Source organism: Calypte anna, chromosome 2 (genome assembly GCF_003957555.1).
Source record: "Calypte anna isolate BGI_N300 chromosome 2, bCalAnn1_v1.p, whole genome shotgun sequence".
NCBI lineage: Eukaryota > Metazoa > Chordata > Aves > Apodiformes > Trochilidae > Calypte > Calypte anna.
The window spans coordinates 25,895,616-25,914,899 of NC_044245.1; the positions used below are offsets into that span (position 1 = coordinate 25,895,616).

The 19,284-nt window shown below is 39.4% G+C and overlaps 1 protein-coding gene across 12 annotated transcripts in view; it reads right to left on the minus strand.

Annotated features, from left to right (window-relative positions):
* Positions 1-8,506: 8,506 nt before the first annotated feature.
* The window catches only part of ASNS (asparagine synthetase (glutamine-hydrolyzing)), a 34,003-nt gene continuing 23,225 nt past the window's right edge, over positions 8,507-19,284 (minus strand). For all 12 annotated transcript variants that reach the window (XM_030444309.1, XM_030444312.1, XM_030444307.1 and 9 more), the window contains exons 3-12: positions 18,826-19,063; positions 17,304-17,489; positions 16,898-16,999; positions 14,938-15,065; positions 13,852-13,978; positions 12,496-12,602; positions 12,062-12,162; positions 10,517-10,598; positions 10,109-10,264; positions 8,507-8,787 (exon numbers count right to left, since the gene is read on the minus strand). In XM_030444309.1, the coding sequence (XP_030300169.1) occupies positions 8,578-8,787; positions 10,109-10,264; positions 10,517-10,598; positions 12,062-12,162; positions 12,496-12,602; positions 13,852-13,978; positions 14,938-15,065; positions 16,898-16,999; positions 17,304-17,489; positions 18,826-19,063 (1,437 nt within the window). In that variant the 3' untranslated portion in view covers positions 8,507-8,577. The remainder of the gene's footprint in view (positions 8,788-10,108; positions 10,265-10,516; positions 10,599-12,061; positions 12,163-12,495; positions 12,603-13,851; positions 13,979-14,937; positions 15,066-16,897; positions 17,000-17,303; positions 17,490-18,825; positions 19,064-19,284) is intronic.

A 19,284-nucleotide genomic window follows, 5' to 3' on the forward strand; every position in this document is an offset into this window, starting at 1 on the left:
CCCTGGTGGGCACATGACCCACCTGATTTAGGGTCTGCTCTGTGGATGCTCTCAAGTCCCTTCTTCAAGATCCTGACCAATGTCAGAAGTTACTGACATCAGGCACTGAGAAAGGGAGGTGAAACACTAGAAATTACTACTTTTTAGTCACTAGGCTGGTCTGAAAGGAGCATTTTTAGCTGCCTAAGTGAAGCATCTGAGGAACCTACTTCTATCATTACACTTGGATATAATTTTAAGGCAAATGCTTTTCCAAAGATAAACCAGAAATGTTTTCTGTAAGGAATGGCAAAATAAGGTTTTTTGAATTAAATTATTTTTCTAGAAAATAACTTCATGACACAGAAGTCTGGTAATGCTGTGCTAGAATGGATAGCTTGACCATCAGAAACATTTGCCTGGATCTTTTCAGCATCTGCCAACTTGATCCCTCAGACCCTGAGGTTACTTACAAAGAAAATCAATTATTTTCTCTACAAGACTAAGCACACAGAATTCTGGGACAATACTTGTGTAGTTAAAATTCCTCTAAATTGATCCTATGTCCTTCTGAAATAAACATTAAAATAGCAAGCGAGTGCACTGTACTTTCTGGTAATTGCTTTCTGGTAACTTTTAGCTTGATTTGCCAAAAAAATTAAACAGTTTCTTTAAACAACTACAGTCTGTGAAAAAGTAAAAAAAATAGGATCAAACTAGTTGATAAGTATAGGCAAACCTGGCATTCACAAAGGCTCAAGTCTGAAAGGTCTCAGAGCTACCTTCCTGTTCCCAGGCTTGTGGTCATGCCCTGGAGAGGGCATCCCAGAGGTCTTGTTTTCTTCTTTGTCTTTTGATGAGACAGAAGTTCCTCTGCTCCAAATTAGGTATTGCACTTTTCTTGGGTCTGCAGAGTAAGGAGAGCCACAAAAAAGTCCTTCCAGACCTGAGCACCAGAGATGCTCAAAATCCACTGATACAGAGCACCATGAGCGAAGTACTCAGCTGCCACGGCCCCACACCCAAATTCCAGCATAAGGGGGATGCTAAGGAAGTGACTTAGAAGGTGCTATTTTCTGTCATTCCAATCCTGCACAAACTTGAATTTATTGAAAAAACCTCTGTGTAACACAGCAATAGGAAAGCCAAACAGTGCAACTGTAGGGTGAGGCTTCAGCAGCTCCCAATGTTCTGTACTGGGTGTTTTGTCAGCTCATTCTCTGCACCTAGAATAGAGTTGCAAATGTGCTGGCAAGGAGGAGTAAAGAAGCAGGAAGGTCCTACATAAAAGGTACCTGTGCATATCAGCTACCAGCTGAAATACATATCCCATCATTCATATGACAACCAATGCCAACCACACTAACTCCAGTTTAGGAAGGAATCACAGTCCCAATGGGGAGTGCAAGCTCAGGGTAGGCAAAGGGCCTCCTCTTCAGGGATGTGTCAGCAGACCAGAGAACAGGATGGGTGGCTCAGATTCCATCACTGGTGAAAGATGACTTGTCTTTTCTGTGTTACACCCCTTTCTGGGCTCGTGGGATTTCACCTCCTGTTGGTGCCACATCCACCTGGAGCACACAGTGCCATAGCAGAGGAGATGGGTGGTGTCATCACTCTGCTAACGTGCATCTCTGGGCCTCAGCTCTGCTCAACTCCCCAAGCAAAAATTTGCTCAACCCAGTGATGTGTTACAGGAGTAGTGTAGGCACGCCAGGCATGGGGTCTGTTTGCATCCAGAGCCCTCTGAGGAGTTGTTTTTCTCTCAAACATGTTGCCTGCTTGGTGGAGCTGAGACTTTCAATCCACCAAAGAACGTCACAGCATGTCTCAGCCCTCCCCTCCACAACCAGTTTTTAAAGGAAGCCTCTCTTAAAGGGAGATGGCCTAATACAGAACACTATTCCAGAACACTTCCATTTTTTAACCCAACTGTAGTTCAGGTGATCTTGGTTTGCATGATTATAGCTCAGAGAAACAGGTAAGTTTGTCTCCAAACATCCTTGTAGACAAAGGATGTGTATTTAAATAAAAGCTGGAGGGCAGAGGGTAGGGAGAGAGCAAGATTAACAAGTTGTCCTGGACCCCAGGTTTTTGAATGGCCCCATTCATTTGGTAATTATATATCCTACAAGAGTGCACCCCAAATTAATTTGCTTAGATTCAACCACAAGTAGTAGCAGGCCTGTGAGAGGCTGTAGGTTTCTGGAAGCATAGATATGGTTCCATGCCCTCCCTCACCTGAGATCTACACAAACAGGATCCAGACTTCTGCCCTCATGCCCTCCTCACAACTCCACACTCTGAACATGTACTCAAAATAGTCTTCATCTTCCTTTTCCAACCAAACTGTGACCTACAAGTCCTCTTTCACCTGAATAGCACTACAGCAGTGTTTTTCCCCTTAATTTCCCTGGTGCAGACAGATCCTGAGTGGAAGCCCTGTTTGGGTTCCCACTCACACTGACACGTTGCCATGATGCTCTCGGCCAGATGACTTTGGGGACACTCAGACACAACTGTACATCCAAAGTAGCTCAGGAGGAACTGAATTGAGCAGCATCTCCTGACATACAGCAAGGCTCACTCAATTTATATGGTCAGCTGCAGAGTTCCACTCAAGACAGATGGGAAGCCCATCTCATTGTCCTTAGAAGCCATTTTTAAGTCCCAGATCCCAATGTTTTTACCCTGCAGGAGAGAAAATAGTCCACCTTCCCACTCAAAACTCCAATGATGAGGGTTTTTTTTCATCAGTAGCTGGGAGATCCACCATCAAAACTGGTGAGGACAAAACCAGAAAAGTAGGAAACCTTGCTAGAGGTGGCTGACATGGTCCTCAGGGCTGCCTCTGGAGAGTGCAAAGGAGACCACGTGCAGCTGGGAATGAAGAAAGTCTGAACTCTCCTGGTCATTCTCCACAGCAGCCTTGTGAGGGTGGGAAACTGCTGTACTGGAGAGCCAGGAGAGGCTTCAGCGCTTTCCTCCTCCTCACTAAGGAAGTTTTCATTGGAGTGAGAGGTTGAGCGTGTTTTTCCTATCCTCCTAGAAAAATAAGGGTGGCTCAAGAGCTGTGCTGAGAGTGGCATTTCACTGAGCCTCACAGTATGACATAAAACATGTTATTTCAGAAAAGACAGTGGGTGCCACAGTACACATACACATATCCCCTTTCCTAATGACTTTTTTGTTGTTAAAGCATGTTTTCCTCTACTAACTTAATCTCCTGCAAAGCGCAGGCTGTCACATCAGGTATCTGCCCACACCACACTGGGACATGGTGGGAGCTGTATGAGCTGGGAAGAGGCTGCATGAGATTATGAGAGACACAGCTGAGAAGTAGGAGAGTCTAGATATGGAGTTGGAGGGTACACACACGGATGCCCCACATCATACCCTTGATCTCAGTATGATTTCTAACCTGGCATTACCACCACTTTTTCCATGGAAGAGCGGGTAGGAAGGATTTTTCAGTGTGGAGAAACACAGACAGCAAAAGCTCCTAGTTGCTAAGAAAATAAAAAATGCAGCAAGAGAGGAACAGAGATGCAACAGCCTGTCTGTCACCCAGGAGAGCATGGCAGGGGTGTCACAACAGCTCCCTCACCTTAACCTGGGAGGCTGCCTCTGATGCCAAAGGGACCTCTCTGCTACACAATGCAAATGCTGCCCAGGGACACAGAGCCTCAGGCACCTCTGCCACCTCCTACACTAGCTTCTTTATTAAAAATTCCTTCCAAAGTAACATCCATACAGTTTGAAATCCCCATGCTCCATGTAGCCACACTGCAACAAAGACTTTTGGGCTACCAGCAGTGAATTTTTTTATCATTCAGTGGATTTTATGGCAAGGAATTTTTAATAGTTCAGAAATGACACAGAAGAATCTGCAGGATTCCCAGAGCACCAACTCAACACAGGCAGAGCCTGTGCCACACAGGTATGGGCAGGACCAGCTCAGGGGGCACCAGCAAACCTCACCAAAAATCCTGTGTGGGCAGAAGGCAGCACTTCAGAACATACTCTTGAATTCATATGATGAATTCTAATGTCCAAGGATAGCAACCTGTTTATCCACGGCACATCTTCCCTATGCTTCCTTGCTAACCCAAATTCAACTCAAGAAAACAATCAAACCTTCCTGCCCTGCCCTCCCAGGCTGCCAAAGGAGTTCCAATTAGTGTCAATTGGGATAATAGCTCTATTTGCATTTTTAAGCTATTATTAGCAAGTTGTCAGTCAGCCAGTAATTTGTATCACTTTGGTATAATGAGTATTTAAATATTTAAAAAGAGAACGTTCCTTTCTACCACCCCCTTCCTTTTTGTGCTAAAATAATAATGGTTTAATCAAAAGTAATTTGTATTAATATACATATTGCCCCAGGTGTTAAGAGCAGTCTTCCAGAGCAGTAGTGAGAGATAAGTAATACAGTTTATGAATATAGACAACTACTTCTATCCTCAGGAGTAGCAGAAATGGAGGCTGCTTTTGCAACCAGCTCATGTTGGCTTTCCTCCGGGCTTCTGTAAGGTAATTACAGTGTAGGAATTTAGGTCAGTTCCCATCATTTTATGTACTTGGGATTATAATTCTCTAATGAACTATTTTGGACTCAATTATTATATCTTCTCCATAGTGAAAATTTCTCAATTAAGCACCTTGAACCATGAAAAGAAAAAAGGTACAAGACTTTTCATCAGAGTGAGCCTGAGGCAGGTTGTCTTTGGGAAGTCAGGCAGCCAGCTCTACCTTGTCACTCTACCTCTGAGGATGGCTGGGAGATGTTCCTGAAACAGTTTGAGGGTAGATTCTCAGGTATAAGCAGTTTGGAGCTGCTCATCATCACAAAGAGCTCATACAGCACCTGGGTTGGCTATTTACAGAAATAGGAAATCTTACCAAATTTATATGATGCACTGCATTTTATAATGTGTATTTAAAAAAAAAAAATACTTTTTTTTTTTTTTGAGAAAGAGAGGTATGTCTTTAGGCCTTCCTGATGCACATTCCTAAGACTTCCCTCCATATGACTATGAAATCCTGTGATCCATGTTAATCATAATAAAAATAGAAAGAAAATAACCCTTCAACTACTTCAGAGGCAAAATGAACATTTTTCATTCCCTGGCCTGGTATTACCTCCTGTCTTCCCTAGAGCTGGCATTTTATACTGATAGAACTCACATTTCTAATTTTTAATTTCATAACTGTTTTTTTAATTACTTTCAAATCGGATACTGAATGCTTTCAGTACTAATACATCCCACTGTCAGCTGCAGCACCAGCATGAGAAGCTCTGCAACAGTATCTTGCGAGCAAAAGAAATTCAACAGCTTTTTTTTTTTTTTTTCTCATCTAACCCCCATTCTAATCCCATGCATATTAAATTCCCTTCCACGAAGCTCACAAAAGCCACCAGCAAGAGTGTGTGTGCAGCTACAGACTTGCAGCACAAGGAGAGCAGGATGGAGTTCATCTGAACAGACACGCTAACAGCTGCTGCCATCTTCTGGCTGGAAAAATGAAATTTTAAAAAGCACCCTACGAAGAAAACTGTCGATCTGAATTCAGACTTGGACATACCCTTTTTTTCTTTTTTTTGCCCACTAGAGAAAGTGTCTGCCTGTTGGGTTTGCTCGGACCCAGCACAGGGGACAAAGCTACAGAGGCAGCACCAACACACACATCATGTGGATTCTGGGGTACTGGAGGCATCTTTTGTTCTATTTCAGGGCTTCATACAGGGCCTTATTTAAAGAATTTCCACACAACTAACAGCTGGAAAGTTGTCACTATAGAGAGGGTTTCTTCAGGAGCCTTTTTTTTTCTTGGCAAAGACAGTCAAAATTAGCGTCACCTTGTAGATGGTCAGCAAAGGTCTTCCACAAAGAGACTCTCCCTATTTTAAGTAAAATAGGCTGCTTTTACACTTTGCTGTGATTTTAAACAGTTTCAAACATTTCACATGATTTCAAATCATCCTACACAGAAATACCTGCCCAGTAGACTAGGAGTCCACAAAGCCCTGTCAAGTGGTCTCTGGCTCTTACATACTGGTTTGTACAAGGCAGCTTCTCTGAACAGCCACTGTCAGGAACACTTGGATGTGGACAGTCAGTCAATTAATTAACTAGAGGTTAAAATAGAAGATAGACTTCAATAAAAAGTGGCACTGAGTAACCTGTGTCCCATACACTACACTGCTCTCTTTGGAAGGTACACCATCCATTTTTCCTTCCTCAAAAGAAGGGGAGAACACAGTGAAAACATAGTAAGTCCATCAATCCAAAGCAAAAAAATCAAATCAATAAAAAACAAAATCCCCACACTATTTTATCCACTTTGGAAGAACCCTACAGTTTCTTCTCCAGCCCTCAGTGGTCCTGGAAGCCAAGGCGTTACCCATCTCCACCCTTCCATGTGGGCCACTGACTGTAATTCCCCATCCTCACTGACACTGACTCAAACCTAACTACTCAGGCTGTCAGAATAGTCCACCTTAATTTTCTCCAAAAGGCAGAAAGAAAAGGAGAAAACCAGTGAAAAAGAGAATGAAGGCAGAAAGACAAAAAGTAAAACTGGACAAGAGAGTGTTGCACGCTGGACCTGTATCCTGTTCACTCCTGTGACAAAATACAAACATGTTTGCAGCTAGCAGATGATCCAGAGTAGCTGTTGTCTTAAAAAAAACAAAACAAACAAACAAACAAAAAAACCACCCCAAACCAAAAAAAAGGAAGGACAGAGTGCCACAGAGGCCAAAAAGATTGTAGAATTCAAGTCTATACATGGAGGAATGAACAGGACAGGTTTTAATTAGGAACATCTGTCTAGGATCTTCTTACTATGTAAGGAATTTAATAAAAATAAGGTATATTTTCCTGGGTACCTGACAATGTTGCAGCAGAAAGTGCATTTGATTAATGACCCCAAAATGTCTTAAGCCTATTGCCTATTTATACTAGGCAAATGCTATTTTCTTATCATCTGAGCCTTGGGAAGTTCACTGGGAATAGTAAGTCTAAACTTTACACATCAGTAGCTAATCAACACACTCTATACTCCTCTCCCAAGTCAAAATACACTTCATAGCTTCAAAGAAACCAAAAGAGACAAGTACATGGCCCTTAAGGGGTGCAGGAACTTATTACCTTGTAATACATTCTTAAATAACTAGAATGTGCAAGTTTATATCAAAATATGGGAACTACTGTCCACAGCTGGACAGCTCTGTCTCCATGGTACCACTGCGAGATTTCAATAAGGTTTCTGGAATGGAGATTAAAACGCAGGATTAGGGGAGAGTAATAAATAGACAACCAGTCATTATATCACTATTTTAAACCAGAATTGCTTATATTTTATCTTTTAAATAACAATTGGCTTTGGTTTCCTAGTCAAGGGGGACAGTAAGCCAGGCTTCTGTCTTCATGAAGAGCATAAAGATAATGAAGTCAGTCTGCAGCAAGCATGTATATTTTTTGACCATCCTTATGTTTAAATCACCTTCAAAAAAGCAGCCCCCATGCCTCAGTAGTTAATATAACGTTGTCCTGGGTAGTCACCTGTTTTTTAGAACTTTTTTAAAGTTCTTGTGGTTTCTGAAGAAGCTTCTCTTCTGGTGTTCCAAGACACGTGTTGGATCCCATTGTCTTCCATGGTGCTTTGCCTGACTAAAAATCTATGGTTAAAAGGACTGGTTCACCACACAGGTGGCAACATGGTCTACCTTTTCATCATCCATGTGGAAAAACTCACAGTAAGTGAAAAATTCCTTAAAATACTTAGTCATGCAACTTCCATCAGACTAATACAAATCACCCAGTTAACACACAGTTTTCAAGAATAATAAATACATTTGAAAATTTAAGCCCTTAAGTTAGAAACAAAGACATAACTCAGCTTCTCTTGTATGTTCTGCTCTTTGTTAACAGTCAGAATATCTTTAGACTGCTGTATATTTACAAGATTCAAAACAGTCAACTGGTGACCTTACAGTAACAAATAAGATTCCCATTCATTGAATTAAGTAACATACAGCATCACCAGTATTATAAGCTTAGAAAGCATTTCTGCATAGCTATGAATACCCAAATACCTTTTGAAAACCAGACCAAAGTTCTCAAGAAAAGCTTAGAAAGACAATCAGAAAAGAATCATAGACGGAATCCCAAAGCCATGAACACAAATCACAAAATAGCTAGAGTAAAATTCCCCTTTGCTCAGAGGGCCTGCAGCAGTTTGCATAACTTAGTCTTCCTCAAATTTTCAAAACAGAGATGACATTCAAATATATTAAATGACTGCAAGGCAAATTAATACAATCAAGGTCACATAAGGAACAGAGCTGCCAAATAAGGTAGATCCTTGTCCATAAAGTATTTTTCCATTAATTACAAAGGTTTGGTACAGCAGGGTGAATTTTCAGTAGTACACAAACCACACAAAGCTTTTATTTCCAATAGCATTGTCAAAATGCATCTTAGAGACCATTAAGCTTTACATTTGCATAATTTGTTGGTTGTTTTTTTTTTTTAAAGCAGAGTGCAAGCAAATCACTTGCAACACTTCTATTTGGGAGATTATTTCAACAGCCTATTCCTGAGCTGCTGACTTGTAATGTTTCAAAGTACGAGCAGAAGGATCAGTAGCTTTCACCCATCTTGGCATCCAGTAGTGGGGCAACCAGCTGCTTCTTCCTGAGTAGTGCTTTTCAAAGATCTGCCGGTAGTAATAACTTTCTTTTGTTTTAGGAGGATTGAAGGGATATTTCTCTGCTGCCTTTTCCAGCAGAAGGTCATCAACCTACAGACACAAGCAAAACTCAAGTTAAGCTGCAAGTACATTTAACTTTGCAAGTCAGTTTGCTGTGAGTTAAAGACACATGGAATAACCCACCACTGAATGCTCACAGGTTCAAAAAATAAAAGTCTATTCTAGAGGCAGAAGATTCACAGGTGAATTTTTCCCTGACCTTTATGAATACATAGTTATATTTCCAGGGCTGTTAGTATTTCTCCCTGCATTCTATGCAAAGCCCATTTCTCTTGGGATTACAATCACCTTTGTTAGTAAGATCACACAAACTTCTTTCCTATCCTTCTCTTTGTTGTGAATCAACAAGAACAACTTAAAGCAGGGTTTTTTGTTTTGTTTTTTTTTCTGTGTAAATAGCATCCTGGTTCTTTTTTTCAGCTCACAGAGCTGTTGACTTTTGCTTGTATAACCAAGCTCTTAGCAACAAAAGACCTGGGACACAGAGGCAGATACCTGCTGTTGCTGAGTTGGCTAAGAAAGGGAGGATGAACAGAGGCACAGAGGCAATTTCTAAAGCAGCGAGCTTCCCCTGCCATCATTCTGACTTCTCACAGTCATGGAACAAATCTGCCCCTGCTACACCAATCCAGGCTGAGTACAGGCAGCACAACACTGTTGCCTGACCCAGCTGCTTTCTTGCCTGTGGATATTAAGAAAGCAAATGGGAAACAAGCAGTCGGTAGGACAGACAAGCACCCATTCACAGGCTCAACTATACATATTTCTGTATAGCAGAGCTCTCACGTGAACTGGGTGTTATTCCTTCATCTTGATGATTAAACTGCCTCTGTAAAGTAGAGATTATTATTCTTTGTCCATAGCCAAAATGATGCAAGTCTTCACTGGTTAACAGTGCAAGTAGAGGCTTTAAAAAGCAAAAGGGCTTAGCTAGGCATGGGTGGGAAAAACAAATTACATGAACAAGAAAGGACATTACAAAGTCATTATTCTGTTACTCAGCTGCAGAGTAAGTTCACCCAAGTGCTTCTAGCTGAAGCAATTGCTTTCTGTAACCCAGAAATTGTGTTTGCCTACAATCCAATTTGCAATCCAGATACTTAAATGGTGTTCATTTCCTTACACAGTCATTTCTGTTAGGTTCTATCATTTCTTTGTATTTAAGATTTCAAATGCCTTTAACCAACACAGATAGCTAGAAAGAAGACTGTTGATAACCGTTTATCTCTCTCCTCTGCCATGAAGGTCAAAATTACTATTTTACCCAGATTTATCTTCCTAACTAAGCATGGAAGCTGCCTCTTCTAGACATCCATATCAAGTAGACCTAACATAAAAAATGGTCTTGTACCTGTTGATCAATATAGTCCTGAAGAATGGAAAACCAGGATTTCTTTACTGATGCTATACCATCACTGAAAGCTTCCTTGGGTCTCCAGAGTATTTCTTTGGGAAGCAAATTGGAATCTTCAAAGGACTGTCTTAAAAGGTATTTTTCGATTCCATTCTGCTTGCAAAACAACAAAAAATCTCATGAGGGTCAGGAACAATAGGTACAATGATCTGGCTTTACTCACTTAAACAGTTTCCTTTCAGGTCTGATCAGAAAAGGGTTCCCAGTAGTTCCAGCAAAACATTTAAGAGCATTCTTGACTTTAAGTAGAGGACTTAACCACTGGATTCAACAATTCAGTCATGCTCAGAACAAGTAAAATGAATCTCTTAAGTTTACACTTGATCCAACTCTAGCTTTACCTACCTTTGGGATTCGCAGTTCAGCTGGTAGAGATAAATAATAAGAAGTAAAGCGATGGTCCAAAAAAGGGACTCTCAGTTCAAGACTAAACAGGGGAAATAAATAGAAAAGAATTAACCCAACAAGTTACCTACTTAAATTTTTTCTAACAGTCAAGCTTTCCTGTCTTTCACATAAACATGAGGTTTTCTGCTTTTCTTTAGATGAAATTTCACTTGCGTGCTCATGACTATTTGCACTTAAATAACAAAGTAATTAAATTTTAAAAGTTAAGGATATGTTCTGCACACACCAGATAAAGATTTCTACGATTTATGATGCCATCTGCTGGACATCTTTTAGTACTTTCAGTAATTTAAAAACTACAGTCCTGCAGGATTTGCAGCAACTGTTGTTCCGTGTAAGAAAAAAACATTGAAAAAAATCCTGAAAATTACCAAATAGCTCACTGAGACTTGCATCAACATTTGTAAAGATATCACCAAGAACCAACCTAGGATTTCTTATAAAAAAAAATAAATGCTCTTTTCTGCAGTGTACAATTAAGTGATCCACAGACTGTATCTCAACTCCTCTTTATTCCAGCCAGCTACCTGACTCAATGCACACACTTTCTCTTTCAGTAGGTTTTGCATTCTTCACTTTTGCTATAGTATTCAAGAATCCTCTTTGTATAAGCCTCCAAAAACCTAAAGTCAAATACAACTTTGCCTTCTCTTAATTCTGCATATTAGTATTTTTTATAAATTTATATGTAATATTTTTATAAAGACCAGTACAATCCCAGGCAAAAGATATTTCCTGCATCAGCTTACAAAACAGTGGCCCCTACAGTCACAAAAGATCAGATTAAATTTTGCAGTGTGGTTTGCTGTTGCTCAAATTCTTTCAGGCTACACATTCATTTTAATCTTGGCATGCAAATCCCCATCAGTCTTTTACTTCAGAATCAAGAGCTACTCTAATCAGGTGCAATTATTCAAGGGGTACTGTAAGCAGATGCAATTAGATTCAGTGTTTCGTTTCTTCTCTCTCTTACAGTTCAGAAACAGGACCCCAATCCACTGTCTTTGCTTATTCACTAAAACTTTCTTTGGTTAAATGCTGTCCACAGCATTCACAAACAGCAAGTTTGCCCACTAGTGTTTAGAAAAGAAATGTGATTGATGATTACTCTGAAGAGCAGATCTGCTGGCTCTGTAGACTGCTACCCCTCATGCCATGCTTTCCACCCATTCAAAGCACAGGAATCCTGAGTGCCTGTGCATACCTAGAACATCAGCAATGCCTGTTCTGCCAAAGCAGGTGGTATCTGAAGTTATATTAAGATACAAAGATCATGAAAAGTATGGGATGCACCCCATTTGCTATAACTACTCTGAAGACACATAAACATCTTAGAGTGGTTTAGATACTGACAGTGGGAATAAGATTGTCCTGCAGGACAATATGCCGAATCATTTAGTAACAACAGTAACAAGTTAACTGCTGTAATTTCCTCAACAGCAACAGAAATGTAAAGATCTTCTTAAATCACATGAGTCTTACCCATGTGCTGCAGTAGTTCTGTCTGCACGAAGCACATCAAACAGGTAGAGCTCCTTCAGAAGTCTCTCACTCTCTTCTGCAGCTTCTTCAGGAGATGGCGCCTGCAACCAGACACATGCACAATGCCCACAGGCATTTTACAGCTGCACTGAGGGAATCAGTACTTGCTGTCCAGTGCTTCAGTTGTAGTGATCACTGAGTGATCAAAACTAGCAAAGAGTACTTGTAAGAAATAAGTCTCTGGAACTTCTGAAATCTAAGAGTTTTTAAGTGATAAAATTAAATCCCTCAGATTTAATGCCACCTCAGGACAAAGTGTCAACAAATACACAGCTGTGACAACCCTCAAAGATCACACCTTGAAATCTTAGAGGTTTTCTGCTGAAGAGGAGAAAAAAAAGCTCAAGGGCTTTCTGTAGAGGGAATACACTTACCTTATGGAAATATATATATCCTTGTGTCAGCTCATCTGATCCTTCTCCTGAAAAAATGACCACACTGTCTGTTTTCTTCCGTATGTATTTCGAGACAAGATACATGCCTTAAAAAGAAAAATAAATAAAATTATTAAAATACAGATAAATGTATGATCCCATATACACAACTAGTACAGTTTTAAATTCAGCATTTTAGAAGTTTCTCTCCTACACTATTCTGTAGCAAACAACTGCAATATGCTAAAATATCATCTCATTGTTATTCAAAGCCATCAATGGCCACACAACATATCTGAACAATGTATTTACACTTAGAACTCAAAATATCAAAAACGTGTGTGCATCTGTGTTCCTGGGAATGCTGGAGGATTTCTGTGGGAAAATATAGAGGAGTTGTTCTGACTCAGTTTGAAATTAAGCACATGATTAATTCCAGCACAGACCTGAATAAACCTCCTAGCTTTGGAGAACAAAAACAATCAGGGTAAAGTTTCTGCTTAACTCTCTGCCACCGTGGGTTGAACTAGAAGCAGCCCTTTTTCTATTAAAAAAAATATATTTAATAACCAGAATTACACCTTTTCTTCATTACATTTTTCCAAACAATATGCTTTTATACCAAAAGTATTGAATATCTAATGAAAAGGACCCAGTTCATTGCCTCTCACATTAAGCAGCAATTACAAAGATTAAGAAGTTGGTTTCATTTTTGAAAGAAATCCTTTAAATATTTTACATTGCAGAGTCCTATTTTCACATACTAAATTCCACTTGGGGAGCTGGATTTTCAGAACTGAGTAGCCTACTGGGCTTATTAACTTTTTAATATGTTTCAGGCCAACACAAGATTAACCAGGTAACGTGCCATAGCTGGCATTACACAGGTCACATGGCTTAGGGTTTTTCATGCTTATCAGGTTGAGAATCCCTCTTAAGCAGCCACTGGAGACTTCCTTCTTTCCTTCCTTCCTCAGAATCAAACACACATTATAAGAAGCCTGCCTGGCTTGAGTGCACGTGTTACTAGAGGGTGGCAAGAAATGCTTCAGTTACAATTACCCTATTCTTTGCACAATTTTAATACTGGTTTGCTATTGTAACATCCAGTACCTCAGCCTGTAAATTTTCCCCCTTCCTCCAAGGTTCACACTTGTGAGAGGAGAAAACTTAGACATGTAGATCAAATATTTCTTTGAAACTAAGAACTGTTTTTTGCTTCAATGTGATACATCACAGCCAAAACCTGGGAGTCCCAATTCCCATATTCTGTGACAGCTAAAGGATCTGGCAGATGACTACATGACTTTGCCTTAATTTCATTCAGGTGATGATTACTATTAAAAAAAATCTTACCAATTGATGCTCTTATTGTTGTTATATCATAGGTTTCCAAGGAGAAGATAACCTCCTCTATTGCCTGAATTCCCTCTTCACAATTAAATATTACTTCATGATGTTCACTGCCTATGTGTGCTGCCACCTGTTTGTAAAAGGTCACAACAATTGCTTTTCAATTATAACATTTTTTAAAACACACACACTGAGTGAAAAAAACTAGCTCCCTTCTGCCACAGTGAGAAGTATATGACATTAGGCAAAGAACAGATGATATTACAGCAGCCCCTCTAACTTGCAGTGGTACATTCACCACAGGGAGCACAGATTCCCTAACTACAGTGTTCAATCATGGTTACAACAGACCATCCAGGTGCTTGCCCAGAGCATGAAAGAATCTGTAGAGGCTTTAAATACTCCAGATATTTGCCCTAAAGAGAAAAGCAGCTCAAAAGCCATGACAGCCTGGATACCTAAAGGCCAAACCATTTGTACAAGGCTCTTAATTCTGTGAACTGACAAACTTAAAATATTTAACATGTATTCCAATGGGATAGCATAGGGACAATAGCATGAAGATTTACTCTAAAATCCAGAGTCAGAATTGATACAACTCTTAAGTACTGTCCTTCTGGCAAAAATGCAATGAGTGTCATGAAAGTTTAGGTTAGATATTAGAAAGAATTTCTTCACGGAGAGGGTGATTAGGCTATGGAATGGACTGCCCGGTGAGGTGGTAGATTCTCCGTCCCTGGAGACATTTAAAAAAAGACTGGATGTGGCACTCAGTGCCATGGTCTAGCAACTGCTCCAGTGGGTCAAGGGTTGGACTAGATGATCTCTGAGGTCCCTTCCAACCCAGCTAATTCTATGATTCTATGATAAAGTCTTCCAAATGCAAAAGAAAACAGGTAAGGCTCAATTATCTCTTCTGCAAGATTTAACTAACCAGCAAATGTTGTAGTCCATGACTTATGGCAAACTGATTTACATCATAGCAACACATGAATATTCAGTACTACTATTAACACCATACCATTAAATTAGCACTATTAATATACACTGCTTAGCATTCAGCAGTTCAGAAAACAAAGCTTGCTCTACCTTTCTGGCAGCCAGCAAGTCGGGACTGTTTTCCATTCCAATGGCAAAGGTTTGTAATGGATAATTGATGTTGATTTCTTTCATCAGTTTCAGAAGAACAGCTGCAACGAGACTGGAATCTAAGCCCCCTGTCAAGAAAATGAATTATTTGGTTAGGTGTTTGGGTTTTTTGCCTCCCCTTGAGGACACTGGATCTAGATAGGGGAATTTAATGAGTGGGCTTCAATTCTGAACCATGTGAATCCAAGGTACTTCTTGTAGAAGTGCATATTCACCTCTGTTTATTAAGAGAAACAAACAACTTTATTGGAACATCTCCAGTAACAGTTGCTAATACTTTTGGTGTCAGAAGCATCAGTGGAAATTCTTCTTTTAGATACACAAAAAGTATTCTCAAAGCACTGTACCCCTACAGAACCCCTTCTTGACTGTGCTATAATGGGATAAAAGTGCTACAACTATTCTCTCCTCTTCTTACCTTCACATTTAATTCTCTACTGACAAAACCAAGTAATTTGTTCACTGATGGAATAAAAAATAATTAAGCAAAAGAACAGAATGTTTACTGTAAGGATTCTACTCTTCCCCAATTGCTTATCAAAAGTGTGTCTCAATACACAGCACCTGTTCTCCCACACCTGCCTGCAGTTCTGACAAGCATGAGGCAAAGTCATCTGTTTCCTACAACCTGCTTATCTTTTTTCAGCTGAGTGCATTAGCATCCATTCCACCCTGTTCCCTATTGTGGGCATGCTACCTTGTAAAAAAAACATCTTTCTGTAGAAATCACAAGCAAAATCTGAGAAAAGGAGAGCACAGAAATCAAACTGAGTACTTGGCATGCAGACATCAAGGAAATCAAAACCTGAGTTTTCACTGTGAAGTTGCAGAACTCCCTCTGTGACTGGAAACAAAAGCACTTCTCCAACTGTGATGTTCCAAGCATGCTCAAAAATGTGAAGCACTGCAATACTCCCGTATCACAGCAGCACAGGCACTTACTTAGTTTTGTTACCAAAACATTCTGCATGTGCATCTGAGGAGCTGCTGACTGCCTTCTAATTTGGTATCTGAAATCTGGGCTTTTTACTGAGGCTGGCATCTTCCAACTCTGCATATCTGTTTCATTTACCTCCCTCATTGCCACAGTAAGGAAATAGTCCAACAGCATCTCTTTAGTCAGTTCTCTCTCATTCAGATGCACCTTTAGTGAGGTTCATGATAAATGAGTGTAATTACTGATGTTCAATGCAAGCATATCAAAACTCTAACTACAAGTACAAAGTGCTACAAAACCACAGTAAATAAAGACACCAGTCCCATGGCTACAAAGACTTACCTCTATAACACTTAACCACCAGATCACAACACTGATCACTAAGTAAGTGAACAACTTCCTCTACCACAAGCTATTACCTCACCTGAAAAAGACTGTAGCAAATAAATTTGATCCAGATGTTCCCCTGTCATTTGGTAAATCAAAGGCAGTCTAGGATGGTGGCTAAAGCAAAGAAGGTGACAAGTAAGAACTTCCTCCTGCTACCTGAAACATGCCAAGGCTTTTTTCTATGCTCAATCTGTGCAAATGGTATGGAATAATCACATTGTCTTTTTAGAGACCAACCTAAATATACATCTCATATATTTGAGAGTATATTTGGTGATTTTTTCAGTAAGAATTTTCTGTTTCTTTTCTCTTAGATAAAATGGCCAGTGTCTAAACAAGCTAACATCCCAACCCGAAGTAGACTTTAAAAGCAACAGACTTTCAAGGCACTTGTAAACCAGAAAACTTTATCTCCAACTAACAGGTTCTCTGTTCTCTGCTCTAAAAAGTAAATGAAGATTCAGATCACTTCAGGTACATCACAGCAGAACAGCCAGTAAACCTTCCCTTAACTAGTAGAAGATGGGCAAAACCCAGAAAAGATCCAGAATCACTGTGATTCTTGCTACCTACCTGACAAAAGACAGCCAATCCTTCTGTGAGCCATCAAACGTTTTCTAACAGCATTTTCAAACAGGATACGGATGTTGCTTTTCACTGTTTCAAGATCAAAGCCTGTACAGAAACAAAGAAGAAAATAAATCCAAGACGTGTTACTTAGACTTTGCTGGATTATGCCATTAGGAAACAAATATATTTGTCTGAATTTCCTTTGATAATGAGGGTCTTTGTACATGACTTCTTACACCAACAATTCTCAAGTGTCTATATTATTAATATTCTTCCAGTTTGGTGGTTTGTTTGTTTGTTTTTAAAGGCACTTTAATTTAAAAATTGATCAATGCAATTTTTTAATTCAAAGACTAGATTTTTTTTCACTTTTTAATCAAAATAAATAGCAAACACTTTGCTGTTCTACCTGAAGGCAGACTTTCCACTGTATCACACGCAGCATGCAGAGGTTCATCTTTACAGCTATGAAATTTTACTAATTCCACTGATGTAACTTTCCCAGAGGGCTTTAAATCCAACACTTCGTAGTGACCCGGGAGAAACGGTTCCACTTTAGAACATAAGGATGTTGAATGCTTTAAGTTGATAAGTCCTGCAGATAAAGTGAGGAGAAAAAAGTCATTAACTTAGGACATTAAGGTTAAAATTCATTCAACAGGCTCTGTACTAGAAGAATATACAAAAAGCTCTCCAGACCCTAAATCTGCTATGAAAAAAATACCACTTTGAGTCAAAGTTTGTACTGGCTAGAGCATAATTCTGCCTCTGGCAGGTTGCATACAGATCTGAACCACCTCAAGCTAAGGCAGCAGAGAAACCAGGCCAGCAAGCTATACTAATTGGTAAGTAGCAATTTATTCCTGTGAGCACTAACAAGAGCACTTTTCTAAATGAACACATGATGTCCAGGTCAAGGTGTAATATGCTTACAGGAATTCAAATGGCAATTAATAACTGATTTTGTGTTTAAAATTAAGTGTAGGGAAGCTAACAAGAAATTTTATTAAAACTACTTCACTAAAGCGATTGCTTAATTTAGCGATTTCATAACTCATCAGTTCCATACTGATCTACACCACTGCTAATGAATGCCAAGAATCAGACCTGTAGCCAAACCTCATTTCCTTTCCTTTTGTGAAAGAGGATGTTTTGCACCTTTTGGTCTACTGGATGCCCCTTGAGGTACTCCACATGAGAGATAATGAATTGCTGTTGGAGAGGGACAAGTAATGGTTATACTACACAGTCCCTAAAATATTCACTTGGCTTCTTCCTTCCCAAGAAGCAGAGTGTACAGCTCTTAGTACTACTATGAAAGAAGTCAATCTACATTGGAGTCTGATAGTAAAGCTGGTACACAGGAAATGAGAAAGATAGAAGTAGTAGTGAAAGTCAGTTTTAGCCAAAGCACATTTTAGGCAATAAAATCCCTTTCGGCACTGTTGGAATTTAGCAGGTGCCAAAACTAGAGATAATTACTAAAAACAAATTCAAAATACAACACAAGAAAATCAAATAGTAGTGGATCTATCATTGCAGAGGGGAAAAAAAATAAAATTCACCAAGTATCACTAGAAAATTACCAATGCTGCATGAAATTTCAATAGGGTTTTAAAATTAAAATACATTTAACTTTGGGGCAACATAAACCAATTTGGGCTTCATACTGCTATGATTCCAGAACACAAAGAATTATAAAAAAAAGCATTCAAGTTATTTTAGAGATATTATGGACAATTGAACATCTCAGAGGTTTAATGTCTGTGTTTTTTGTTTTAATGATGTGTACTTCTTATACAACTAAATATAGTTCATTTATTACTTAACTTACAGTTCACTTTCTCTTCACACTTAAAAGCCTGAAAAAGAATTTTGTCTCTGACAACAATATTTAAGATTATTCAGGCACTAAACACAACTGGTTTTACCTTTTGCCTCAGAACAGACACCCAAAAATCCATCATCAGTCAGCACCTTAAACAGTGGTCTGACTCCATAGGTATCTCTTGCCAGAAACACTTTTCTGTTTGCAGTGTCCAGAAGGATGAAAGCAAATACACCATCTAGCATGGATGCTGTTTGTTCTATTCCTCCTCTGTTGTAAAGATGAAGAATAACTTCACCATCCACTAATGTTTGATATTCAAATCCAAATTGCTTTTGCAGCTAAGAAAAAAATATAAATATAAACATCAGTAAGCATTTGCAAACACTGACTGCTTCTTACTTGCAAGAACTAAGGCTCTGTGTAAAACCACAGTTCAAAAGCTATATAAACATTTCTGGCAAAAAAGGAAATAATACTTTTGTGTCCAAAATGTTATCCAGGATCATCTCTCAGACAATGTAGATTGACTCTGTAGACTTAAGCAATTCACATTAAGGGA